The sequence below is a fragment of the Falco punctatus genome (genome assembly GCF_963210335.1).
Source record: "Falco punctatus genome assembly, chromosome: 3".
In the NCBI taxonomy this organism is placed as follows: Eukaryota; Metazoa; Chordata; class Aves; order Falconiformes; family Falconidae; genus Falco; species Falco punctatus.
This window is the reverse complement of record NC_137582.1, coordinates 27723782-27751081: the sequence shown is the minus strand read 5'-3', so window position 1 is coordinate 27751081 and position 27300 is coordinate 27723782. Positions and strand designations below refer to the sequence as shown.

The following is a 27300-nucleotide window of genomic DNA, read 5'->3' as shown; positions in this document are numbered from 1 at the left end:
GAACAAGTATGTGGGCAACAAACCTCAGCATCCCTCATATGTTGTGAGGGATCTCGGTAGATCCCAGTGGGAAAGTAAGATTGCCGTTGAGTCAGTATTTGGCTGGGAAGGCTGCTTAGAATCATCTCAATAGTCATCTGCTTCGGGAAGTGTAATGGGTGATTCAGCAACTGGGGCAGCAGTCTCCAGCCTGAATCACTTCGGAAGCAGAGCATGGGACCTACCTGCTGGGATGCAAAGTTAGGGCCTGTTGGATCCTCTTAAAGGTCTTGTACCAGCCTTGAGGAACAAGAGCTTTTAGATTTAGAGAGTTCATGCTTCTACTTGCAACTCTAATAACACAGGACAACCTTTCTCCAGGTTTCACTGTCTGTACCCTGCTCAGCCAACAGCTGCGTGTAATGGCGTGAAGTGCAGTACGCGCGGCTTCTGTGCCACTCTATAAGTTGTCTCAGGGGAAGGAGTCACACCTGCTGCTCTACTACTAAATGATTACAGGAGAGAAAAATTTCTTTGGCATCAAGTCTCCCTCTTGTGATATGATTCCACAGTGCTTAATGTTCATGAGGCTTGCTCCAGCCCTGACAGGGGCCTTGAGAAGTGGCTATTGCAATACGAACTGCAAGCACCATCAATACGACTCAAAGCAGTGCCAGATCTCTGTGTCTGCCATTTAGATTACCCTCACTAGCATAAACTATAGCCCGTTTTGCAGGAATCTCATGTTCTCGGTTAGTGCATATCCAAGAGGAAAGAGTGGAAGTTTCTCTGGAGTCGAGCGCTCAGTGTCGCATCTTCGGTTCCCAGTTCCGCAGCAGCAAACCAGCTAACGGCGGAGGTGGAAGCAAGGCTCTCCCGGACACACCGAGGAAGGAGCAGGTGGCTTTATGGAACGGGGCGCAAGACCTCGTCAGGGTGCATGCACGGGTGCCAGCCCCGGCCGGGAGGGCTGCCGCGGGATGCCAGCCCACCGCCCAGCCCTGCCTGCGCCAGCCCCTGGGCGCGGGGGGGGGAAGGCTCCAGCCCCGGGCGGGGGCTGCTCCCGCGGGCGCCGCAGGGTCCCCGCAGCGCAGAGCCGGGGATGGGGGGCGGTGGGTGCCGGGCTGGGGGGCGGTGGGGAGGGAGAGAGGAGAAACGCTGGAGGGGAGGGAAGGGGGTAACGGGAGGAGAAGGGGAGGGGACAGCCAGGAGGGAGGGGGTGCCAGAGGAGCTCATAAAGCCGGGGAGGAGCGGGAGAAGAGAGCGGAGCAGGGGGGAGCGGGGCCGGCGGGGGAGCGGGGCCCGGCGCCGCGCTGCTGTCCAGGCAGCGGCAGCGGCAGTGAGCGGGCCGCCGCCATGGGCTGCGGGGGCAGCCGCGCCGACGCTATCGAGCCCCGCTACTACGAGAGCTGGACGCGGGAGACCGAGTCCACCTGGCTGACCAACACGGACTCGGAGAGCCCGCCGCAGGAGGGCGGCAGCGCCGAGCCCGCCGCCCGGGAGCTGGGCGCCCCGCGGCCCGGTGAGTGGGGTCCCGCCGCCGCCGGGGGGTGTGTGGGGCTGTGACACACGGATGTATATCCAGTGCCCGTGGGTGTGTATATCCACTTACCGACCCGCTTTACCTGCCGGCCGGACAACGCCTGTTTCCACCCCGCCGAGAAACGCGGGCGCAGGCCGGGCAGCTGCCGGCTTGTCTCCAGCAGAGCCCGGCCGGCCCCCGGAGACCTTCTCACGGCGGTGCCTGGGCACGGGAGAGCACATAGATGCCATAAACTCTGTCATAACACCACCAGAAGGGGGGGAGAACCTGGTCTCTGAGGGTCTTGCTCTGCAATACACGGGTCTTTTTTGCAAAACAAAGTCATCTAGCAAACAGGTTTTAAATGGGGAAGGGATAGGGATATGCCAGCCTTCTCCCACGCTACCTGAAATGAGGATGCTGGAGAGGAAGCCTGTTCAGGGGGTGGGCTGTGTGGGAGCTGGCTTGCAAGTACAGATTTCCCGGTTGCTGTCAGTGTGGCACGTTCTCAACTGTGCGCCTGAGGTGTTACAGTGGGGACAGAGATGGGAAAGGCGATGAGGAGCTCTGAGCTGGTGTGGGGTACAAAATGTTTTCAGAAATTATGATGTGTTGCAGTGGTATCTCGAAATCTCAGTCTAGGTCCAGAAATTTATTGTGCTGGATGTTGTACAAACAAAACCTGAAAATGGTCGCTGCCCCAGGTGATACTAGTTTGCATATAAAGCAGTAAATGCTTATAGGCAGCTTCAGAGGGAAAGGAGCAGCTTTGCAGACTTTTATAGTGAGTTGCGAAGCACCAGAAAGGACTCATGAAAGCGCAGGAGTGAAAATTCACAAAGGTGGGCATCGCAGGCCGACTGGAATAGGGAGACAATGACTGTGCTGACCGAAACGTGACAGGGAGGGAGCAGAGAAGTCATAAAGGGTCCATGTTGTACTCCTGAAGGCTAAAGATAGAGTTTGTAGTAAACACATGTGAAATTATGAGAATGTGAAGGTGAGCTGGTGTATGAAATGCTGTATTAAAGAAGTTTCTATAAGGAATTCAAAGAGGTTCAAAATTACACTGGCCGGTAAGCCTGAGTGACAGGTGACAGTCTTGTCTCCACCAGTGAGGGCTAAACACACTGAGTGTTACTTCTGTACCCAGGCTTAGCGTTACCTTAGCCACATTACTTTGAGTTGGTGCCTAAACAGAAGCCAGATAGTCCAAGATTTGATACTGAATAGGAGGTGATAAAGAGAGACATCGGGAGACAGATGAGAACACCAGAGGGGAGGAGACGAGGACAACACTCAAGTCCAGTAGAGACTGATGAGGGGAAGAGAAGCTCTTTACAAGGAAACCTTGCAGAAGAGATTAGAGAGGAAGAGAGCGAGGAGGGGGCAGGCTAGCAGGAGCAAAGGAAGGATGAGCACCACTTCAGGAAGGGTGAGATTCACCCTTCAATGCAGCCTTGGTGGCAGCAGCTTAAGGAACCTGCTGAATGCATGCTGGTCCTGATTAGTGCCCTGAAAGTTATGAAGTACTTCACTGAGAGTTGTTGGAGGGTAAGGCTTGAGGTAGGAAAGGAAAGGGATAAGGAGAGGTACTCCAGGGACTAGAAGAAGCAGGTTCAGTGAATTTACAGATGAAAGGGAGAGGAAGCAGCAGTTGGAGGGGCAAATGAGGTCAAGTATGAGCTTAAGACTTGAAGCGGAAAACATGCCTTTATTGTGAGAACCGAAAACCACCTAAAAGTGAGAGACAAAAGGGAAGAGCAAAGGAGGGGATAAGAGCAGGACGGGGGAGATGAGGAGATGGGATGTGACAGTGGTGTAAATGGAGGTAGGAAACTTCTGTAACTGGGACATAGAAGGGGAAGAGGCAGCTGCGGAAGGGAGGGACCAGCCAAAGGCGGCTGGGGAGAAGAGGATGAAGTTGTTCTTTGTCATTGTTCTATTGGAATAAATTGGTGAAATTCTGTGAAGAGAGAGACGTGGAGGCAACGTAAAGGAAAGATTTCAGGAAAAAAACAAAAGCACTTAAAAGGTGGCTGTGATTGTCAACATGTTTCAGTTAGGTGGAAAAAACACCATCAGGCACTGGACATCAAATTGGAAAGAGGGGTAAATCACTCAGGGGTGAGATAATGTATGGTATACAGGATCAGCAAGCATATCAATGAGGAAAGGGTTAGTAATTACAATATTTTAATCTTGGTAATCTCGTCCCACCCTAAAATTTCATTATATCCTTGTCTTTTTGTCAGCCAGCATATTTAGCTTTCTGAGTCTGCTCTTACTGGAACTATATGTATTTGTAGCCAAATGTTTGTATCTTTACTAAAGCATTTTGAAAGCTAAAATATTATTAAATTAAAAAGGAAATAATGAGGTGGGGGTGGTTTCCCCTTCACTTTTCCTTTCTTCCTATTTCAACTGGTTATTTCTTAGAATATTTGTTCACTTCCTACTTTATTTTAAAATCCATTTTAATAAAGTGTATTGCAGTCTCCCTCTCCCTATTTTTTCCAGGAAGACATATATCAGAAAATATTCAGTTGTTGTAATATAGCTAAATTAAGACAGATAACTTTCCCTAGGTTCACGACAAGTCACTAACAGCCACAAATACAGAATTATTTAGGTTGGGAAAGACCTTTAAGATCATCAGGTCCAACTGTTAACCTCACACTGCCAAATCCACCACTAAACAATGTCCCTAAGCGCCACATCTACGCGCTTTGTAAACAGCCCCAGGCATGGTGATTCCACCATCTCCCTGGGCAGCCTGTTCCAGTGCTTGACCACCCTCTCAGTGAAGAATTGGTTCCTAATATCTAATCTGTTTGTTGTGCCTCCCCTGGCACAACTTGGGGCTATTTCCTCTTGTCCTGTCACTCATTACCTGGGAGAAGAGACCGACCCCCACCACTCAGGCAGCTGCAGAGAGCAATGAGGTCCCCCCTGAGCCTTCTCTTCAGACTAAACCACCCCAGGTCCCTCAGGCTGCTCCTCACAAGACCTGTGCTCCAGACCCTCCACCAGCCCCGTTGCCCTTCTCTGGACATGCTCCAGCACCTCAACGTCCCTCCTGAAGTGAGGGGCACAAAACCGAACACAGTATTCAAGGTGCGGCCTCACCAGTGCTGAGTACAGGGGGATGATCACTGCCCTGGTCCTGCTGGCCACACTGTTTCTGATACAGGCCAGCTTCTTGGCCACTGCTGGCTCCTGCCCAGCCGGCCGTCACCCAGCTCCCCCAGGGCCTTCTCCCCCAGGCAGCTTCCCAGCCGCTCTGCCCCAGCCTGCAGCGCTGCCTGGGGCTGCTGTGACCCGAGGGCAGGGCCCGGCACTGAGCCTGGTTGAACCTCCTACAGCTGGGCTCGGCCCATCGGTCCAGCCTGCCCAGATCCCTCTGCAGAGCCTCCTGCCCTCCCGCAGAGCAACACTCCCCCCAGCTTGGTGTCACCTACAGACTTACTGAGGGTGCCCTCGATCCCCTCGTCCAGATCATCAATAAGGATATTAAACGGGGCTGGCCCCAGCACTGAGCCCTGGGGAACGGCACTTGTGAGCAGCCACTGGCTGGATGTAACTCCATTCACCAGCACTCTTCGGGCTCGGCCAGCCAGCCAGCTTGTAACTCAGTGAAGAGCGCACCTGTCCCAGCCACGAGCAGCCCTTTCCTCCAGAAGAATGCTGTGGGGGACAGTAATAAAGGCCTTACTAAGGTCCAGGTAGACAACATCCACAGCCTGCCCCTCTTCCACTAGGCATGTCACCTTGTCACAGAAGGAGATCAGGTCAGTCCAGCAGGACCTGCCTTTCATAACCCCATGCTGGCTGGGCCTGATCCCCTGGTTGTCCTGCACATGCTGCGTGACAGTGCTCAGGATGACCTGCTCCACAACCTTCCCTGGCACCGAGGTCAGGCTGACAGGCCTGTAGTCCCCTGGATCCTCCTTCTTACCCTTCTCGTAGATGAGCATCACGTTGGCTAACCTCTGGTCTGTAAGTGGTAGCAGCTTGTTGCAGTACACTGCTGAGGCTTTGACAGTGATCAACAGGGTAAATTGATGTGGATGAAGAGGAGTAGAAAAGTAACAACTTCATGAAGCACTGCAGGTGGTGAAATTGAAAGCCATCTTCTAGAAGATAAGCATACATCCCGTTCATAGGGCAAGTGGCTTCCACAAGTCAGAAAAAAGGAAACGCGGTAAGCCTACACAATAAAGCCATTTTGCTTAAAACCATCCATTGCTATGTGAGCAAAAAACTTTTCACAGGATTCAACTACTGCGTAGGCTATAGCTAGAGAAAATAGCAGACTAGGTTTTTGCTTAGTAACCGTTCCTTGATCCTTGCAATCCTTCGCACAAATTGCTTTCTCTTTAGAGGGTCTGGTTCAACTAAGTGGAAGCATTAGGACAGGTAATGACTTTCTGCATAAGTACGAATCTGCAGGAACTGCTGAGTCCCCAGGGCAGTCACCATGGGTTACAAGCAAACTGTGGGGAAAAGATTGAATTAACAAAAACTGCACAAAAACTGTCAAGTATTTTGGACAACATTTGCAATGCCTACTGGGTTACATTGGGATAACTTGCTGAGATAGACAGATATATATGTAAGGGCTAGTACCTTAAGATGCACAATTTCTTACCAGAAACCAGTACCAGTAAAAGTGCTTTATAAACCTGTTTATTATCAACTACAACAAAAAATATTTTTTTTGTTTTAAAATAGGCTTTAAGTCATCTTATTTTTATGTCTTTCCATTTTTCAATGACTAAGCTGTTGCATTAAATTATATTTTTTTTATTATACTTGAAAATGCCTCAGAGTGGATAAAGCAGCATGTTGCTTAGTGGTCAGAGACCTTACAATCATGATTTACTGCATGGGCTGCAAATGCCTTATGAGAGGATCTCTTCTTGCTGTTTTCCAACAGCAACCAGCACAGTAAGACCCTAGTCTTGATTGGAGAATGTTACTGAAATGCAAATAAAAATAATTAATTTTTAAATGAAGTCATGACCAAATGAAAAATAATTCTCTTGTATCAGAACTGAAAAGCTGCATATTGATTGCCTCAGTACTCATTTGTTCAGTTTGCAACTAATAAAACATTTGTTTATTTTTTATCATTACCTCACTCACAGTATCAGCTAAGGCTTTAAAAACAAAGACGATTGGGTTTTATTCTTTGTACTTTGCACTGCCTCTATAGTAAAGTCTGTTTTCCTGAATCATATTAAAGAAAAACATTATCCAAGTTTCACACAGGCTCACCTGATGTGCTTGGGAGAAAAACTTGCTCATGGCATCAAGAAATGTACCTGCAGTCTGCGGTCTGCCAGGAATGAAATCTGCAATTTAGGATCAGTTTGTTCCCTAGTGAAGGCATTTGCAAAATAGCTATGAGATGGGAGTAGAATAGAGACGTTTGTAAAATAGATGAAAATCAAAGGAATACAGGAGAAACTGTATTGCTATCCAGCAATCTGCCTGGTTAACAGTTTATCTTGCATAGTTGCCTTTAATATAGCTGCGCATTTATGAATAATTCTTGCTCTTTTTTTCTGGGGTTAAATGAGTGGCTTATGCTGCTGCTTTACTATTTTCTGATGGCTGACAACTGGGGAAGTTTTATAGACCAGGTTCACCTCTGCAGTTAGGCTCTGGTCAAGACTCAGTATGCAGAACACAGGGCTGCAGAAGTAACCTTTCATAGAGAAGTTTTTGTAAATTGCTTTTCCATCCTTTACAGTAGGAGGACTGGCCACAGCCGCAGGCACAGAGCAGGGCTGTGTGAGCACTAGTTGCCATAACAACAGGGACTGGTGCTGGCTTGGACCACAGCTGCAGTCATCTGCTCTTTTCATTTACCAGGTATATGTGAACTTAAGAGCTTAACAGAAATGAATAAGCAAGCATCAGGTTGTAGATGAAGAACTTGGTGCAGCAGATGGTTTCTTGTTAATAAGACTGCAGAGAAGTATTTAATAAAAAATCTATTTTAGGTTAAGAGCCAAAGACGGATCACTTTTGCTAGTGAGTAATATGAGTGTATCAGGAACTCTTTTGTGCTCTTATGCCCATTTAGTACCATTCTTTTATTAATGGGTTGGTTCAAAATCGGGTATGTTTAAGAAACAGTTATAGCAGTGATTTTGACCTGATATTTTCAGGAGATAACATTATTACAGTTTAGAATTACAGTAAAATTGAATAAATACAGACTCTTCCTGGATTGTAGACGTATTACAGTAATTCCCTATTCCACCATAGTCCAGACCTTGGATACCAGCTTTGCGTGGCAAGGTTTTGGTAGTGGGGCGGGGTGGGGTGGGGTGGTGGGATGTGTGTGGAGCTGCAGGGGTAGCTTCTGTGAGAGGCTGCCAGAAGCTTCCCCTGTGTCTGACAGAGCCCATGCCAGCCGGCTCTGAGACGGACCCACTGCTGACCAAAGCCAAGTCCATCAGTGACAGTGGTAGCACCTCTGGGGTAATGTGTTTAAGAAGGAGGGAAAACTGTGCAACAGCCGTTTCAGTTGGAGGGAGGAGTGAGAATACTGAGAGCATCAGCCCCGCAGCCCCCCAGGCCAGTGCAGGAGGGGCAGGAGGTGCCCCAGTCACCGGAGCAGAGGTTTCCCTGCGGGCTGTGGAGAAGCCCACGGTGAGGCAGGCTGTGCCCCTCAGCCCAGGGAGGTCCACGGGGGAGACATCCACCCTGCAGCTCATAAAGGGCCCCGCCACACCGGAGCAGGTGGGTGCCCGAAGGTGGCTGTGAGCCCACGGGCAGCCCACGCTGGAGCAGCTCCTGGCAGGACCTGTGGCCCCATGGCGAGGAGCCCGGGCTGGGGCAGGGCTGCTGGCCGGGCTGTGACCCCGCGGGGACCCACGCTGGAGCCGGCTGTGCCTGAGGGGCTGCGCCCGTGGGGGGACCCAGCTGGGGCAGTTCGTGAAGAACTGCGGCCCAAGGGAAGGACTCGCACTGGGGAAGGCCATGGAGAGCTGTGTCCCGTGGGAGGGACCCAGGCGGGAGCAGGGCAGGGTGTGAGGAGCCTCCCCCTGAGGAGGAAGGAGCAGCAGAGGCAGCCCCATTCCCACAGCCCCTTCCCACAGCCCCTTCCCACAGCCCATTCCCCGTCCCTCTCCGCTGCTGAGTCGGGGGGGAAGGTAGAGAAAATCAGGAGTGAAGTTTAGCCTGGGAAGAAGGGAGGAGTGTGGTGTGGAAGTGTTTTAAGATTTAGGGGGTTTATTTTCTTATTATCCTACTCTGATTTGATTGGTTATAAATTAAATTAATTTCCCCAAGATGAGTCTGCTTTGCCCATGACGGTAATTGCTGAGCGATCTCCCTGCCCTTACCTTGACCCACGAGCTTTTCAATGTATTTTCCCTCCCCTGTCCAGCAGAGGAGGGGACTGACAGAGCGGTTTGGTGGGCACCTGGCATCCAGCCAGGGTCAACCCACCACAAATGATATAGTATTTGCTAAAGGATCCCATTTTAATATTGTTTCTGGGTTTTAATTATAAGATCTCTGCCATTTCAGTTGCCATTAGCCTCTGTATGGAGGGCGGTACTGAGAACACCTTTCTAAACCACCCCAAAAGAGAAGAAAATAAAAAACCAGCATGTGGAATGTTTCATAGAATAGGGAGAAAAAGCTTTTGCGTCTAATTTTTATCATCTGGCTTTCAGAAACCAGCCTTCTTATGTGTCTCCTCCACTTTGCGCACCAACTTTTTGTCTATTAGCATTTACGTGGATGAGTAATAGACTCCTTAAACATGGAAAGTGCCTCTGTAGAGTGGGTTTGCGTAGGTGCTTCCATCTGCACAAGAAGAAGATACAGTTCAAAGCCCTCTGAAAATCAATTTCTTAAAAGCATGACTTGGTAGGGCTGTTCTTCAAAGGGTTTCTTTCCAAGTGGCACCTCATTTTGTACCTCTGCACCTCTGTACCTCACTGCACCTCTGAAGACCACCTAAGTAGCAAACCTTGCTGTCGGTACTGGAAGTACAAATTCAGTACGAAACGTGGAAGTAAACCAAAGCAATGGAAAAGCCCAGAGCCCCCGATGCTTCAGAGGAGGTAATCATTCCGATATGCTTTAGGGACTTCTAGTCAAACTTTTCACATCACGTCTGTGGGAGAGGGGTGGGAAGTGTTGCAGGATGGAAAGGCAGTAATACTGATGCATCACCCAGCTGTATGCCTCCCCCAGAAATGGAAAAATAATTATTTTTGCCATTAGAAAAATGACATTTCTGCATCAGCCTATGGATCAGGGAATTCTAAGGAACCTAGACAGCAACAGAGGAAAATAATAGAATTAAATTGATGATTTCTGTAATAAATGATCGGTGTCAACCCGCTGACCTGAAACTACTCAACATTGCCATTCCTTATTCCACACATATCCTTAGGGTTTGCTCAGCTTAGAACCCAGTCGAAAATAACGGTATTGGCCTAAACCAGTGTTTACTCCACCACAAGACAGCAATGAAATTATTGGAAAAATTTGACTCAGCTGATAAATCCAGCTTTTGGTAATCATATTTTCCAGCCGAAACATAGCCGTTAATTCTTCCAATCCATACATTTTCATCTTTGCTGCCATTTGATAGTTTAATACTGTCTTAATTTCACATAGGTAAAGGTGCCATTTTAGAACAAAGGCTGAAATACAGATTGGAAGCAACAAAATATTTCAACATATTGTCAGAGAGCTTTGGCATCTTCATTTTATGTCTCTTAGTCATCCTACCCCACCCCATCCCACCCCCCAAAACTGAACTTCTCCTTATTTTTAAGCATGAAAAAGGCCCTGTTGATATTAAGACCACCTGTGCTTAAGCTTTTTGCTAAATTATGAGAGTAGGATTGTTAAAAATGCAAATTTTGTTTGAGATAACATATAGGGAGTGTAAGTAATTTGGATGGGACTGTTACTGCTGTTTTGCACTATGGCCATTCTGTGTAATTATATGCTTTGTGGGTGTTTGATTTGTTGATTCCATTAAAAAATATCACTGAAAAATGCCTCCTCAAAGGTGGTGGTGGTGTCTCAGGGGGGAGCAGCTGCCCCATGCCCCTGCGGCAGGAGGGAAGGGCAAGGGCTGGGCAGGGCTCTCTGGCTGCCACTCCTTCCTCAGCAGCCTCTTCGTTGCACTTTCTACCTCTAGGACTTTCTGAAAAGGTTAAAAAAATCTATATATAATATTTTTAAATACATTATGGTAACTACCTCAAGGCCTCTAAGTCTCTGATTAATTCCCATTTAGCTAATGGCCAACATTCTTGCTAAACCCTTCCTGCAATCTAAAGCAGACCTACTAGGATTGATCACCCACAGTTTATGCCAGTATAATCATTCACCCACCGATAAAAAAAATTGACTAAAAATACCATGTGCATGAACACTTGAATTACATGAAAGGCTTTCCTGACTGTGACAATACTGAAAGGAGAAAGGTTATTGAGCATCAGTGGACATGATTTGCAGGAGAGATGATTTGGACCTTTCTGTTCAGATGATTTTCCAGTGGAAAAAGCTCTTGTTGCAGCATTGAAATCTTTCCTGAGAAAAATTGTCTTAGTTGCTGAGAGCCAATGGGCTGTCATTAACTGCAGGAAGAGCTATTGCCCTTTGCCTCAGCCGCAGGCAGTGAGGGGACAGACGGCGAGAGGGAGAGTGTCTGAAAAGGTTTGAGCAGGAAACTGAGTGGTGGTTTGTGTCAGTGACAGGTCCTGCCCGCAGGATGCTTGGAAGGAAATTGCTCTGCAAAATTACTCTTCTTGGAGAAAAGCTTTCTCTTTTTTTTGTTGTTGTTGTTGGTGGTGTTTTTTTGTTGTTGTTGTTTCTTTTCCCCTTTATATTCTTATTCAAGCCATTTAAAAATTCTTTTTTCTCTTCCTCAGGATTAAATTCATACTTTCTGGCCAGTCCTAATCCTGTATTTTCTAGTTTAGGAATGTATAGTTCAAAACTAACACTTGAAAATGGAATTAGTGTTAAGTAAAGCCTCCTTCCAGTCGTGAAGTAGAGGTGCAATGTATTTCAAACAGGAAACAGTTCAGAGTGCAGTTTACCTCACTGCCTATTGATCAAAATTTCCAGAACTTCCACATTGAACTGCAATATGTATTGCAGTAATCCAATATTTATTTAAGTGACAGAAATCTGTCTTTTCTGTATCTGTAGTCGAGTATAGAAATACATTTCTTAATAGAAACAGAACTGATATTGCTAATCCCACTTTTTTACCTCAGGTATTTTTGCAGTTCAAAAATGAAATAAATTGATTGCAGTTAAAAAATCTGAGAATCAAAGTGGGATTTTATCTTAAATTGAAATACAGTAATAGTTAAAACTTAGAAATGGAATGATTGAAGCCAGGAGTTTATTGTAAGGCTTTTTGTCTGACTCGCATTAAGTAGCAGTCTTTTCTAGACTATGGAGGTAATATTTTGAAGGCTGTGTGATTGTGTGAATTTTTCAGCCATGGCCTTGCATGAAAAAAGTGGCTTGGTCCTTTACTATATGCGAATAAATAATGCATGCCTATCCCAACGTTATTATCTGATGAGTACGTGCATAATTACTTCCCTAGACTGTCACACTGCCTTTTCTGTTTAGGAAAAATACAGATTCAAAGTAAAACATACAGGTAGATGGGGGAGGGACATTTTACCGCTTAGCATGGGCAGCTGTAGACTCTAAGGGAGGATTTTCCATTCTAAGGTTTTTCTGAATCCGCCGAGCCCCTCCAGATTGTTTCTGCATTGCTGTTTGCTTGACTAAGCCTTAAATTTTAAGCAGCTGATGAAAAAGAAGTAATGTTGAGCCTATCATTCCTCCTGGAAGAACATGGATTCAGGCTAGCCTGTTCAGATGGATGCTAGCTACTGAAGAGCAAAATAATCAGCCAATCCTCTGTGAATTGACTGAAATATTTTTAATTTTCTTTTTTTTTTTTTTTTACCAGTTTCCTAGCAATACATATAGTTGCGTTTCTGTCTTTGTACATTTCATCTGAATATTGTCTTCACACTGCAACTGTCATTCTTGTAATCTGCTAGTATTTCCCAGGTGGGCCATCAGAATTGTTTCAAGCACTTGCAGTGCTAGAAGTATGAATTTCTATCACTTGCATAAAGCTGGTGCCAGAGTGCCTTCTGAGTGTTTGTGCTATCTGTGGAAAAGACGAAACAAGATTCATGGATTTATCTAGCAGATTGTTAACCGCTGATGGCAGTAGGTTTTAACACAGCTACTGTCCGCATTTTAGGATGAACACTAAACTTGAGTGATAACTTTTTCACATGCATACAGGTATCTCAAGCCAAAGCATTTTATGGCCACAGTTATACTGTGAGGCAGTTAAGTCATCAGTATCCTTTCATATATTCATAGACTGTAAGGCTGGAAATGTCACCTGGCCATACAGCCCACTGGTCTTTCCTGAATTAATTCCCATATGGAGCATACCTTTGGGACATTCAAACTTGATTTACAGCTTTCCAGTGGCTGACATTTTGCCTAAGCCCTTGTGAGTTAGGCCAGTAGCTAATCACTCATTGTTAAAATACATGTCCAATGTCTTACCTGGAACCTTTGGTTTCAATTTCCAGCTGCTGAACCTTGGTAAGAAAAACTGAAGAGTCATTTCACCTCGTTTCATGTACATGTAGATGCTTTTCATAAAGATTTCTGTTTAGTCTGCCTAAGTATTTTTGCTGCTCCTCCGTAAGAAATGATACTATCTACTCATCTTAAAATTCCTTGTGTGGTTAGCTAGGTAATGAGAATGATAATAATACTTTCCATTTCTGTGTTGGAAATTAGTCTAAAACATAATGAGTGATGTTTCATTACTACAACCCGAAGGAGAAGGAAAGATCATGTGAACGTCTACAGATGTGAGCCACTGTTCAGAACCTGTCTTCAAGCAGGGTAGGTGCAGTTGTGGGAAGGATGGCTGAGAGAGGACCAGCACTCTGCTGCTTGTCTTCCACCTCGCACAGTGCTTTCCTGTAATGGGAACTTCTTTCTTTGTATCATGAGGAAAGGGTTAGACAGGAATGGAGCCAAAAGCAAGCGCCTTTGGAAAACAGTCTGACTCGACTTAGTTTGGACATCCATGACGTAAGGTACTGTGCATGGGAGGGAACATATTTAAGGTGAATTTTTCATGGGCAGTACTGAAACAGCCTGCATCTTTGCATGATCCCAAAAAGCACTTTGGAGGTTTGCTATTTGTTATGTTAGTTTTTCCCTTTGTTGGAATGAGTGATCTGTTTCTGGCACATCATGTGGCACTGGTAAGTAACCCATTCTGTCTCATTTTTTTCCCCAGACATAAAATGTACTCAGCCTTCAACATTTTCAAAAATGTTGCCAATTCTTATTTCACAATATAGTGAAAATTCAGTTTTTTTCTTTCCAGTTACTAAAATTTTCCATCAAGCTCTGTTGTCTTTCTGCCATTAAGTCTTTCCCTAGCACCCTGATTACAATTCTTTCAAGTTTACCTTTCCTTGCTGGTGACACCAACACCCCCTTATTCTGCTTCTGGAGACTATTTTCCGTGTAGTATCCTTTGTCTTGAGTCTTGAAATGATCACACATTGTTAAAGAGCGTTGCAGTGTGCTTTTCCTATTCGGAATAAGTTTCATATTCACCTTTCATTTCATAGATGTGGTTGCAACATTTTAAAGTCTGTTTACAAGACAGCACTACCATGATTCTGTATCATGATATGAAATCAAAATATACCGATATGCAAGGATTTAGCATCTGCCTGTACCAGGGAAATTAGGCCATGTAAGGAATATCAAGGTTTGCAGCTTTCATGCTGCCCTTTTTTCTGTTCTACTTGTCTGCTAGAATATTTGAATACTCTCTAGTGGAAATATTCATATTATTTTCATAAATATGATCAGACTTTCAGAGCTATTTATGCTAACTTATGCATGCACATGTTAAATTCCAGTTTTTAAATCTTTTAGAAATTCCTGTTATCTAACAAAAAGGAGCCTCTTGCCTCATTTCAAAACAGCAATGGTAAATGCTCAGAAATGAAGTGGTAGGAAATAGGAAAACAAGCAAACCTGACAGCCAAAACTGTCACAAGATGTAGCGCTTGGTTTCCCAGTTTTGCTGAGACTCCAATGTGCATATAGTCATTTAAAAGCATTAAATATATTCATTGTTAGCCAGTCATTTTAGTACTGGATTAGACATTTAATACCATAATCCTACAGAAGAACATAATTCCATAAGGCTCCCAAATGTGGCAAAACCATGGCCAGATCAGGATCTCAGAGTCTGATTCGCATTCTGCTATTAGCTATTGTCTGAGTCTGGCCATCTTGCATAATAGAGAATTTCCTCTTACTTATCACCCACTTCTCTCAGTGCTGAAAGTAAAGCAGATACCTTCTAAACAGAGAACGAAGAGGCTGTTTGTGCTGTAGGGTGAGCGGGGTTCAAGTAAGCATCCCATGGAAGTCGGGTGGCAGGCACCCAGCTCCCCGCTCCCCGGGGTGGGCTGCGCGCTCGGGCATGGCTCAGCCCTGCCTGGCGGCAGCGACGACACTCCAGCCATATGTTGGGGGCTTCATGTAAGAAGGACAGATCTCCTCCCTCTGCCTTTTCCCCAGCCTGTGGGGGAACCATTTCTGTGGCACCTGGAAAGAGAGAATCCACAGAATTTTGATGGCCAATACAGAATCCGTAGAAGATGCAAACACGTTTGTTTTGTTTTGCTTCGCTGTCTAAAATTCATATTGCATTGGAGTACAGATAGATCATTCTGGATTCTCTGAATGTCTGGGCAGCAAATCTATTGTATTGGCTGATTCAATAAATACAAAACATTGTTTCTGATGGCATTTTCCTGCTGCAGCAGGTCCTCCCTCTGCAGAACTTCTGGATCCTTCATCCTGGCTTACAAACCTGCTCTGCTATGTCTGAAAGTTTCTAAATTCTTTCTTGTTAGGCAAAAAAGCTATTGCAGATTTCCTGAACATCTGGCCTTATCCCTGAGACTACTGCTTTGGAGAAAATGACTAAAACCTGACTTGTGCCACAGACTCTACTCCATTAATTTTTGATAGGATTCATGCTAGGTGTTACTTCTGCAGTAGAAATATGTACCAGCACTCAGGCCCACAGCTGTGTAGATTTCCCAAACGCAAATAGTTTCAAATTGGAAAACAGGTATAGAAAACAGCTATTTCAGTACTCTTTATACTTATTATCACTCTGTAGCATTAAAAGCAAGAAACTCAGTAACTGCTGTAGTTTAACCCCAGCTGGCAACTAAGTACTATGCAGCCACTTCTCACTCCACCCTGCCCCAGTGGCATGGTGAGGAGAATCAGAAAAAAGGTAAAACTCACGAGTTGAGATAATAACAATTTATTAATTGAAATAAAATAAATATTAATGATGACAATAGCAGTTGTAATGAAAAGGAGAGAGAAGGAAAGAGGAAAAAAAACCCAATGGGGGAAAAAAACCCAAAGTGATGCCCAATATAGTTGTTCACCACCCGCTGACCGATGCCCAGCCAGTCCCCCAGCAGCGATCGGCAGCCCCCGGCCAAGTCCCCCCAGTTCATATACTGAACATGAGTTCTATGGTACAGAACATCCCTGTGGCTAGTTTGGGTCAGCTGTCCTGGCTCTGCTCCCTCCTGGCTTCTGGTGCACCCGCTCACTGGCAGAGCATGGGGGACGGAAAAGTCCTTGATGCAGAGCAAGCACTACTCAGCAACAACTGAAGCACCAGGGTGTTATCAACATTGTTCTCATACTAAATCCAAAACACAGCACTGCACCAGCTACTAGGAAGAAAATTAACTCTATCCCAGCCAAAACCAGGACAGTAACAAATACATACTTCCTCTGGAAGCAACTGCATGTTGTGGTAACGTTGCTCAGTCATCTTTACTGTGAGTTTTCTCGGAGTCATTGTTACAGTGCAGTTTCTTATCATGCAGGCATTTTCTAAAACAACATCCTGTGCATTATTCATGAGATAACAGCCACGATGATAAATAAAAAAGGGTGTTGCTGAACCAGAAAATTGAACCTTACTGGTTTGTTCATAGTCAATTCCAAATATAGGAATTTAGCATGCTAATTGGCAGCTACCCACTTTAAACAAATACGTGCTTGTTATTCAATAGCAGAGCATGGCACAGCACCGGGCCCACAATACTGCCTCAGGTCTGTATTTGGGTCAGAATTCATGTCCAATTTTGGTCATTAGCTGCTTCTTTAAAATCAGGTAGGAGAATACTGTGGCAAGCACATGGGGAATAATTTTTTCCACAAAGGTCTGATCCTTTTGGCTAAAATTAACTTTGCCTCTGGACTGCAAGGCTTTGTAGCCCTCCCAAGTTTCTTGACAGCATTAGTTGTTGCATATTGCTGGGTTTTGCTAGTCACAGAACATTTCAGTTCATCTTGAATCTTACTAAGATATTGCTCTTTGGATGAGGTCTATGCAGAGATCCAGGCAGACCTACCTTTATGCTATCAGTGGTTTGAGGATTTTCCATAGTCCTGATAACTAAGGGCTACCTCTAAATGTCACAATCTGGTTCCTTTCTCTGATTCTTGAACATCAGGAAATATATATTAGCTTTGTAATACATAGATAAGGTCTAGCAAAAAGCCTTGAGGAAGTCATACCTTTATCTTTTGCCATGAACAAACCTGCCCCTCCTGGTTCTTTTTCTCCTGTCTCTCTGTGCCAGCTGTCAATCCATGATGCTATTTTGTTTTTCACTCCAGTTTTACTTTCACAATCTGAATTAATTATGTCATTTTCCCCCTCTTCTTATCATCCTTATTTCCTTACTAAAATGTGGTTAGAAAGAGTTAAATACGAAGAATAAAAATTTCCTCCCCTCTTTATGAGATGCTCTCATAAAGGGTCATTTGAATTCTCAGGTGTAACCAGTCTGTATGAAGAAGTACAGCAGCATCTATGCATTGTTTATCCTTGGTTTTGTTATCCCTAGTGTTGTCATTATAATAGAAGAAATCAGAAATACAAGTTTAATGTCTAAAATTTCCATTCTGAATTTTAAATTTCCTTTGACTTCTCTGTGATGAACATCCTATTTACTAAAATGATTCTTTTTAAAACTTCCTTAGACTGCTGCCTCCCTGCTTTTTTTTAAAGGTTATAAAATATGACTTAATCATGCTTTATTTTTAATGGACATAAGCTTGCAAATCCATGAACAAATTTCAGGCTGCTATTTTAGGTATGTATCTTCTAAATTACTAAATACCTGAGGGATGCTGCTGTCTGGGAATTTCTGAAAACTTTTTCAAAATTTAGAAATTACTAGAATGGCAGACACAAGAACACATGCTAGAACATACTAAGAGGTCTCATCAAACATGGTAGGAGATGGGACCTGGTGACTTGCTCCTAGAGAAGTGAGGTGCAGCCTGCCAGGAAGATAAGTGAGGCAGGGAGGGAGATGTTGAGAAAGAGAAGTTAGGGCATAAGTATGCTACAGCCAGCAGAGAAAAAAGGGCATTACAGACAGTATTTCTCTGAATGCACTATTTTAATCAGATTTCCATGGTATTTTGAAACTGAACGATGCCTCTAAACAGTACAGAACAGTTTACTGCCTACAATTCTGTTTTGAAGGAGCCTTCTGTTCTTTACAAAATGGTCATGTCCTACCTGGGATTAATACTTGACTTACTAGTCTGAAACACAAAGAATCATGATGATAACAACTATGGTTAATTAATAGAGACAATTTTAGAGAATTAAGGTAACAAGCATTGACGTGTTCTGAGTCTTCCTTCTAAAAACTGTTTTTTGTGTTTGCTTGGGCACACTGAATTTTTCATTACATTTACAACAGAGAGAGTAGGATGTTATCCCAGAAAGGCTGGAAAAACTTGATTTCTTACTAGGAGTCTGAATATTCAACATTAGAAGCTTGTACTTATGAGTAGCAGCAGTTCTTGGAGGGTTAATTTTATTTATACTGTTTATATGAGCTGCATAAAAGTACCAGTGCCTTGGTTTTTGTATTAGCAGTGACAATTGTCGTGTTCTATTCTCTTTGTCCTCTTCTAGGAGTTTGTATTATGTTTAATATGCCTGTTGTTCTCCACACAGGACACATATTTCAGACAGATTTGTCCTGTCTTGCTAGTCTTCACACTTACATCGAGATGCATCTGATTTTAGGTAGTTTTCTGTTCATTACATATTGATAGAATCATAAAACTGTTCTTAAATGCCCTTCTTTTAAATTGTGGAACAGTTAAAACATATCCAGATATCCTAGGGACGATTTTTAGTTTTGATTTGTAAAATTCAATAACTGGAGTTGGTTTTTGTCCATATCCAAATTTCCCCAAACTTTCAATTTTTTAGGAATTTTGTACAAAAGGCAGTATTTTAATGCCAGCATTTTGGTGGGGAAACAGAAAAACTTGGGCAAATTTGGTTTTTCAAAACCTATTCAAATTGTGCATGTGAAAATATACAAATTAAAAAATTACTCAAACAGCCATCATTTGGTATAAATCATCAAACTTTTTAGTGAAAGAGATTTTAGAAAAAAAGCTCCTTTGTATCAGTCAGTCATAACACATCTTACCCTGGATCAGCAGCTCTGGGACACTGTTTTTGCTGTAACACAAAGGGAATCTTTGGTGAATCGGGGCTAAATGTATGTCCCCTGATGTAGGGGTAGCTGGAAGCAATGTGAAGAAATCCTCCAAAGGATTTACACAGCTCAGCAGGGCAACTCGGTGAGGAGAACGAGTGTAGCTGGATGAGCGGGGTCTGGTTGGATTTTGTTTCATTGGATAGCGCACCAACCTAAGCTGCTTTCTGCTGCTTGTTTCAGTTGTGCTACCTCCCAAGTTGTGCCAGTCCAACTGCTTGCGTCATTGGGCAATGAATAAAGTCTAGGGCTTGATTTCAGTTTAAAATAACCCTTTTTGTTCCTGATGCTGCTATAAAAGCATTCGTCAAACTGCAGCCTAAAGGATTTCTATTGGCTTGGTGAGAAAGGCAAGAGTTAGCTTGCCTGTGCAGCCTAGCAAGCCAGTGAAAAGGAAGGTGACAGTAAGCATTGCCAAGGGAGGACAAATTATTTTAAGCACATTACATACTGGAAAGATAGACTTGGATTTGTGAGCAATGGGGCTGCTGCTTGGGTATTCTCCGTGTGTCCATTAAAAGAGAATTTGTGCATGATCCTTGTAACTAAACCTGATTAGTTGCAATGAAATACCTGCCTCTTGTCTTGGGCAGTCCCCCAAACACCAACTAACCATTCCTGAGGGAAACGTCACCATCCTGTTGGTGGGTGTTTGATAATCACCCAGAAACTCAGGTTTTGGAAGTGGAACCATAAGAATATTCCAGGCTTGCCAGTTCATTTGCAAATAGAATACGTGTATTTGACAGAGCATTGTTCTGGGATCTGCTGTTTTTCCTGACCTCAGGAGGCCCACAGTCTTTTGGCAGGGGTTGTCCTGGCAGAGAACATGAGAATGAAAACAACATTACTGAACTCATTTGTTCAAAGTTCTACTGAAGCTCTACAGTGAAAGACCGAGGAGGTTATTTACTGAACCCATGCTGCGAGGTCGGTGTATCTCGACAGTCAGCTTGGTTTAAATGACACCGAGGCAAGAACCTGAGTACTGCCATCCTGCTAGCCTGCAAATTCCAGATTGTACAGAAGAAGAGATTTAACTCTTATATTTTTGTGTACTGTGGCAAACCCTAAATACCAATGCAAAAATATTGGGTATTTTAAAAGCAACCATGTGTTCCTAATCTTTTTAACATCATCTCTGTTTTGGAATCAGCATTTTGTGTAATATATATAGTCTATAACATAGGTGTCACTTTATGAGTTGCCAACAAATCTCGTGCTCTTACTCTCATTACTCACGCATTTGCACTGTAATTTCTGCTCATACATAAAGAGCAAGTCGCTGAAGTCTTTAAACTGTTGCCCACTCTCTAAATCATCTATTTGCTAATGAAAAAGAAATCTAAAATAGTTTCTTAACTTCAGAATAGCAAACATATTCAGAATAAAATAAAAAAGCTTTTTGCACTAGTATTGGTGACCACTAGTTCACCCATACAAAAATATAATAGAGTGATAGTGGAAGGCTCAGATACTGATAACTGGTTCATTTCTGACAAGCATTGCAACAAAAGCCTCATCCCTGCAATGCAGAATGCAACAAGGATGCTTGGACTGCAAACTAACAGAGGACAAAGAATGAACCAGATATATTATTTTCAGTTTTGATATTTTCCATCAGCATCCAGAAATGGACTGATGTAAGAAAAACTGTTCTGTGCAAGACAAAAAGATGCAACACAATCTGATAAATGAACAATCGTGCTCAATAATAAAGTGGCTTTTCAGCTGACAGCTGTTTCAGCAGATAATTTGGTTAGAGACCAGATGGTGAAAAGTAATTCAGCAGGATGACTCCACAGAAGGAAAATCTCGTAATTCATATATGTTTGAAATACCCAAGATTCAATTAATGGAATTAGTATGTAATGTGGAATTAGTATGTAATGCCTAGAGCATTTTGCCTGTTCAAAGCTGTGCTCGAGCTTGTTTTCACAGCTCCAGTGCAAGGTGAAGCAGTAGACTTCGGCAGGACTCCTGGCTTTGGAGCTCTGACTCGCCCGTGGCTGTTTGCCCCTCCATCTCCCTGCCTGACAGCTGATTTTGTCTATGATATCAGTCTATGCCACTGCCTGTTCTGCACCAAGTCAGTTTTCTGCCGCTCCGCTGGCACTGTGGAGTGGTAGGAAGAGATAAGGCCTAAAACACGAGCAGGTGTGGACTTCGGGGAGATGCAGAGAGGTGAGGTTTACTCTTCTCTTACGGGAAGTTGCCTGTAGATTTTTAGATGGGAGAACAACATTAGTTTTTACATCTAGCAGAAAAAGGCCGTTTCCAAAGACTGAAGGTTTTGTTCTTGGCCTGTTTTTTGTTTTTTGTTTGGTTTTTTTTTTTTTTGTTAAATAAACTATAATGTAATATTTTCAAATTTCCACTGAGAATTTTTTCTACCAAAAAGTAGACCGTTTAGCATTGCTACTTACTACCACAAGTTAAACTGGCTTTGAAAAGCTCCAACACCATCTTCTGACTGCTCAGGGAAGTGCAGTGACTGCTTTGTATTTGGACTCCTTAAATGTTACACAACTTTAGATATTTTCAGAATCAAGACTTTGAATATTTGGTTGAAGCTTTATTGATTTCAGTCATTGCCTTTGCTAGCTGCTACTGATACTGTTTTCTGCTAACAAAGGAGCTTTTCTTACAGGTTTCTGGGAAAGAATTCAGGACTTTTCTTCCTTTTTAATAGCCTTAATACTGTGCTTGATCTCCCGCCTGATTCACGGCAGGTTTTGGTGACACAATGCACACTTCAAGCAGCAATGAATTGTCACCGATTTTCCTCATACTTACTTTTCAGTTAGCATCTGTGACTCCTTGCTTACTCTTCCAGTTTTGATACCTACATTGCCAGTCAGTAAATCTGCTTTTTTTCTTTCTGAACACGAAGCTTGTTGCAAATGAGCTTTGCCAAAAATAACAGAGAGCTACAGTCATGCAGCCCGCTTGCTGTTTGTATTTGGATTTCAGGCCCAGTGTTGCAACCAGATGTTTAGTGCTCTGATTTTTGCTAATGCAATAAGATGAGAAAATTCTTTTAGGCTGGCTAATATCATGTTGCACAACGCAGGCCTTATCCACACAGCTAGAGCAGAAAGCCAGTTACTCATTTGTTGGTTACTGATAGTTGAAACAGTATGAAATACATTTCTCCTGAATTTCTTCCCTCAACTTCTGATCAAAAAAAAAAAAAAATATGTTCAATGCCATGAATACAGCAATCTGTCCATCCATATTGGTCTCATCTGTCACGCTCACATCTAACCCCCTCGTTTCCCAGAACTGAAACAGCTTTAAGGGGAGCCTCTCTGGGTCCTTAGTTAAACCCTTGATCATGCAAGCAGCTGTGTGTGTGGAGAAGCCACTGGGGGTCTGTCTGCAGGTGACCAAAGGGCTACTGACATGCTCCACTCATTAATTGGTTTTCCATGTTTTCTGAGCTGGTGTTTCACGAGGCAGTGGCCTATAGGAGAAAGGCCAAATAATGAAAAGTGTGAAGATAGAGATGACAAAAGGAGGCAGACTGCTCTCACTGTAGTACTGTAACATGGCTTCCGTGACTTGTGCTATCACAAAGACGTGGTGCACTAGGGGGAAGTCAGAACCAGTTATAAATTGCTCCTCAGTATTAATTGCACAATTTCACCTGTCCCTACTAGGTCTTCTGGAGGACGGGAAATCAGCTCAGACAGGTGTAACTACAGCATCAGCAACAGCTGGAACGCTGAACACTGAGAAGAGGAACACCTGTGGGTCTCAGTGTGCGAACCCCATGGTCCACGACACCGGAGCTACAATGCAGAGACAGAACGGCTTCAGGACAGCAGAGGTAAGAGTACAATTGTGTTCCTTGACACTCAGCACTAGCTTCAACCAGGTCAAACTTGGTTTTGTGACCACCTGCCTCGCTAAAGCCAAACTGTATTTAATGCCTTGGGATAAGAGAAAATGCCTGCAGCATAGCCATGGCATGGTGGAGACCAGAACCTCTGCCAATGCCTCATGCCCGAACAGCTGCAAAACTGATGTTTTATTTGACAACCTGAGTAACACACACACTTGTTACAGCAAAAAAATCCCCACGGTTATTTTTTTCCAGCTCAGTCCAGCTGCGTCATGTATTGTGCAAACAGTTTAATTATCTGAAAGGGAATGGGCTTTTCCTTAATTGGTGTTTTGCTGAAATTATGTGGGCTACATGAACCCTGGTTCATTCAAAGCTGGATGCAAAGCCTGAAAAAGCCCATGGGAGTCTTCAGTAACCTCAGTAGGCTTTGGGTTAGATCCTCCCCACTTCTCCCTCTCACCTACACGTTGTATACATTGTAGAAGGATCATCCAGTGCAACAATAATGTACGAACACCCAAGGCTCTGGGGCTAGGGCAAAGCCCACACTTCTCCTGTCCTAGCTGCCTACCTGCCTGTCTCACAGGTTTCCACCTGCTGCCCTGTTTGTGTAGCAGCTGCTGAGCTGCTGCAGATTAAAGTGATCAAAAAAACTACAGCTGGTTTTACTACTTCTTTGGTTTCTCAGATAGGAAGACGTCTCAGCACAATGTGTGGTGGAACTGCTAACCCCCCCATAAGAAGCTGTCCCCTCTTGGCAATCACATCCTTGAGAGACACAAATTTAAACCCAGGGGGACTGAGCAAATGAAAAAAGGAATTTGGATTGAACTTCACCCTGCATTTGCTAACAAACAACACATTGGTACATGTCTGTTTATTTTATACCTTCACTGCATTATCTTCTGTGCTGCTCTACTACAGAAGTATTCCCTGGTGACATGGATCCTGCTGTACCTTTCCATGAGATACTGCAGCTCCAGCTGTATAAGGGCACATTCCACAGCAGCATGACATCTAGAGCCACAGGTCTGCTGTAAATGAAATACCTAAATGCCTGCCGTAGCCACTAGCCCACAGAGAAAAATTAATTGCTCAGGCTGGATGTCATTGAACAGAACTAACATAATTATTAATCCAATTTGAAAAAGACTTGGCCACATTTGAGAAATAGTGTGTACCTGGCATATTGTTGGAGAAAATTGTCAGATTTTGTAAGCATTTGAAAAATTGCTTCTCTGTTAGGCTTACTAGATGGGCAAATTGCCACAGCATATTAATAATGTGAGTGTTGACTGTAATGGGACTACTCAGTGAAGTATGGGTGCCTGACCTGGAGCCCTATGGCTTAGAATGTATCCTCCTGCCTTTTTCTAGCCAAGATACATTCAGTAATATATGTCTGTACCGTTGCAATCAGTGCAAAAAAAACCTTCTGATAGTAAGTAGGGGCATTTATATTATTCTACACATCTAATGCAGGTTTATAAGAAAGGAAGGTAAAGCAGGGGGCTACAAAGATGGTCTGGGGACTGGATCATCTCCCTGATGAGGAAAGGCTGAGAGAGCTGGGCCTGTTCAGCCTGGGGAAGGGAAGTCTGAGGGGGGATCTTATCAATGCGTACAAATACCTGAAGGGCGAGTGTCAGGAGGACGGGCCGGGCTCTTTTCAGTGGTGCCCAGTGACAGGATAAGGGGAAACGGGCACAAACTGCAACACAGGAGGTTCCACCTGAACAGGAGGAAAAACCTCTTTGCTCTGAGGGTGACAGCACTGGGACAGGCTGCCCAGAGAGGGTGTGGGGTCTCCTTCTCTGGAGACCCACCTGGATGCAACTCTGTGCAACCTGCTGTAGGTGATGCTTGTTTAGCAGGGTTTGGACTAGATGATCTCCAGAGGTCCCTTCAAACCTGACACTTCTGTGGTTCTGTAAGTTGTCTAAACTTTGTATAGTCAAAAAAGCAATTAATTTTCCTACAGTGAAAGTGTAAGTTAGGCTCCAGCTCTGGTTTGACATTCTCAGTCTCTGTTTCTTCATTGACTGTTGAGGGGAGTGTAAGATGAGCAGGTTTCAAATTTAGACACCTAAAGTTTAGGTGCCTAGAGTTGAGAATGTGACTTTCCACCTCAGCTCAAAATGTGCCCATTTTATTTATCTGAATATTCACATTGAGTACAGTTTTTCTTTTATGCTGTCAAATGCAACGTGATGCAGCACACAGTAGTCTCAGGAGATGTGGGTTCTGCCATCAGCCTGTGGGGTAGTAAGGGGTAAATTGCTTTACCTCTCTGTTTCTCAGTTTCTCAGATATCAAGCTCTAAAGTATCTGACTTCCTTACCCCAACCGTCAGTTTTGTGACAGGGTACAATGTGTGGTGTCGAAAGTGAAAAGGTTTGACACAGGCTGGATCTGGGAAAAATTAGTATTGTCTCATGAGGGTAATGTCAAAACAACTCAGAAATAAAAGATGCTGATGGTGAAAGGAGTCCTAATACCAGTGAAGGCAATAGAATGGTCAGGCACCCCAAAAGTAAAGGTGGTACCCAGGTAATGTCACTGGCTGACAATAACCTGGTTTGATTTTCACGATACATGTAGTCTTTGGAGAGTCCTTGAGTGAACAGGACCACTAAGGGAGTAGATAGCAAAGGAGAAAGTGTATTCGGGCTGTAGTAAAACACAGCAGCAAATAAATACCAGGTTTTGCTCTCAAATAAATATGTACTTTCCACTCACTTGCTAGACCTATCCAGTTTACTGCACAATATAGTGCATTGCTTATGGCAATAAGCAGACAGATTAGGAGATGGAGAAGGATAATTTTAAATTAGGATTGCACTTGCATGCCTCACACAGACTGACTTTTTATAATATTTGGAAATAATCTGAAGAAACTCTGAAAAGTATATACTGTACTTGGGTCTTATATGCAGGCAGAACTAAGTGTTATTTGAAACTGTATTTCCACTTAAGAAACATAAGAGAAAATTCTGTCTCAGGTGAGTCATACTCAACTCCCAGTGACATCAAAAGGAACCTCTCATTTCCACTTCTGGACTGAAACCAGATTTATTTGCTCAGCTTCTAGAATACACAGGTGCAGATACGATAATTGTAGCTGTGAGGGTTGATCCAAAGTCTACTGACATCTGCAGACTTTATAGCAGTTATAAAAGCTTACGTCCATGCTGAATATGAAAGTTGCTCCGCATCACAGTACTGCGTGAGGAATGCTAGAGGCATTCTCTTTATTAAGTAGAACTGTTTTCATAAATCGAGAGGTAATTGTCAATGACTCTTTATCCTGCCAGTGTAGAACTCACTGTACTGTTTAAAACTTTTACAGAGTAAATGGGACACACAGAAAATGTCCACAAAAGAAGTCAGCATTAATGTTACAAAAAGCATCAGACAAAGTGACAGAAGGAAAACAAAGAATTGTCTCAATTAACGAAGGAAATCATGGGTGAGGATGGACCTAACAATGCTTCGCTGCACTTTAATTGTCATCAGTCGCTGGAAACGTGATGATCTCCAGATGTTCCATGTCAAATATGGCAGGCAGCTGCTGCTGAGTGCCTTCAGAAACATGTCTTGTAGAAACCGGCTGCAGACCCTGTAAGATGTTCATTCGTTTAAAGGAGAGGCACTGCACAGACATACGCCAAAATTCACGCCATTTGGTTTATCACTAAGTCCTGTGTTACCTCCTTGTGTATGTCCTGTTCTGCATTGCTGTTGGGATGAGGCCGGATGATGAGAGGTACAGTTCATCGTGGTTTAAAACAGGAAATGAACACATGAATCTGCATTTTTAGTCATAAGGGGTTTCGAGTGTGCATATTCAAACCCATGGAGCTCATTTAAAGTACTCGCATTCATAAAACTCAAACCCAGAGATCTCACAGGTGGCTTCCACTAAATCTCTTTTAAACTATATATATTCGTTATATATAGTTAAGTCATATAGTAACCTTTCTATATATTAATCTTTTAATTACTTAGTTTGAATTTATTTTGTGTATTGGACAGAATTTAGCTCTTAAAACCAGTAAGACGCATATTGATCAGCCTTACTTGAAATTCCTAGTCTTAGCTGGGAGGTAGGGTTCTGGCTGCTTGGTTATTTTATACGTGCCCCTTTAATTATGTTGAGGTCCAGACTGATTTGGAAAAAAGCGATCATTAATATTACATGAAAATAACTCAAATTTATTACATGA

The 27300-nt window shown here is 43.7% G+C and overlaps 1 protein-coding gene across 2 annotated transcripts; it reads left to right on the top strand.

Annotated features, from left to right (window-relative positions):
- Window positions 1–710: 710 nt before the first annotated feature.
- Window positions 711–27284, top strand: BAALC (BAALC binder of MAP3K1 and KLF4). Of its 2 annotated transcripts, none has more exons than XR_013926534.1 (3): window positions 711–1501; window positions 22887–23939; window positions 26424–26450. XR_013926534.1 is itself a non-coding variant. In XM_080378044.1 (3 exons), the coding sequence occupies exons 1-3, from the start codon at window positions 1336–1338 to the stop codon at window positions 26526–26528; spliced, it is 441 nt and encodes a 146-aa protein (XP_080234170.1). In that variant the 5' UTR covers window positions 711–1335; the 3' UTR covers window positions 26529–27284. The 2 variants fall into 2 exon arrangements, 1 of the variants encoding a protein (XP_080234170.1); XM_080378044.1 differs by having other exon boundaries at window positions 22887–23056; window positions 26424–27284.
- The last annotated feature ends 16 nt before the right edge of the window (window positions 27285–27300 follow it).

Excerpts from the sequence above, each read along its gene's own strand:
- BAALC (XM_080378044.1), top strand. The coding sequence starts at position 1,336 with ATGGGCTGCGGGGGCAGCCGCGCCGACGCTATCGAGCCCCGCTACTAC. Across the intron at positions 1,502-22,886 it reads GCTGGGCGCCCCGCGGCCCG|GTCTTCTGGAGGACGGGAAA; the intron begins GTGAGTGGGGTC and ends TGTCCCTACTAG. Across the intron at positions 23,057-26,423 it reads ACGGCTTCAGGACAGCAGAG|AGTAAATGGGACACACAGAA; the intron begins GTAAGAGTACAA and ends AAACTTTTACAG.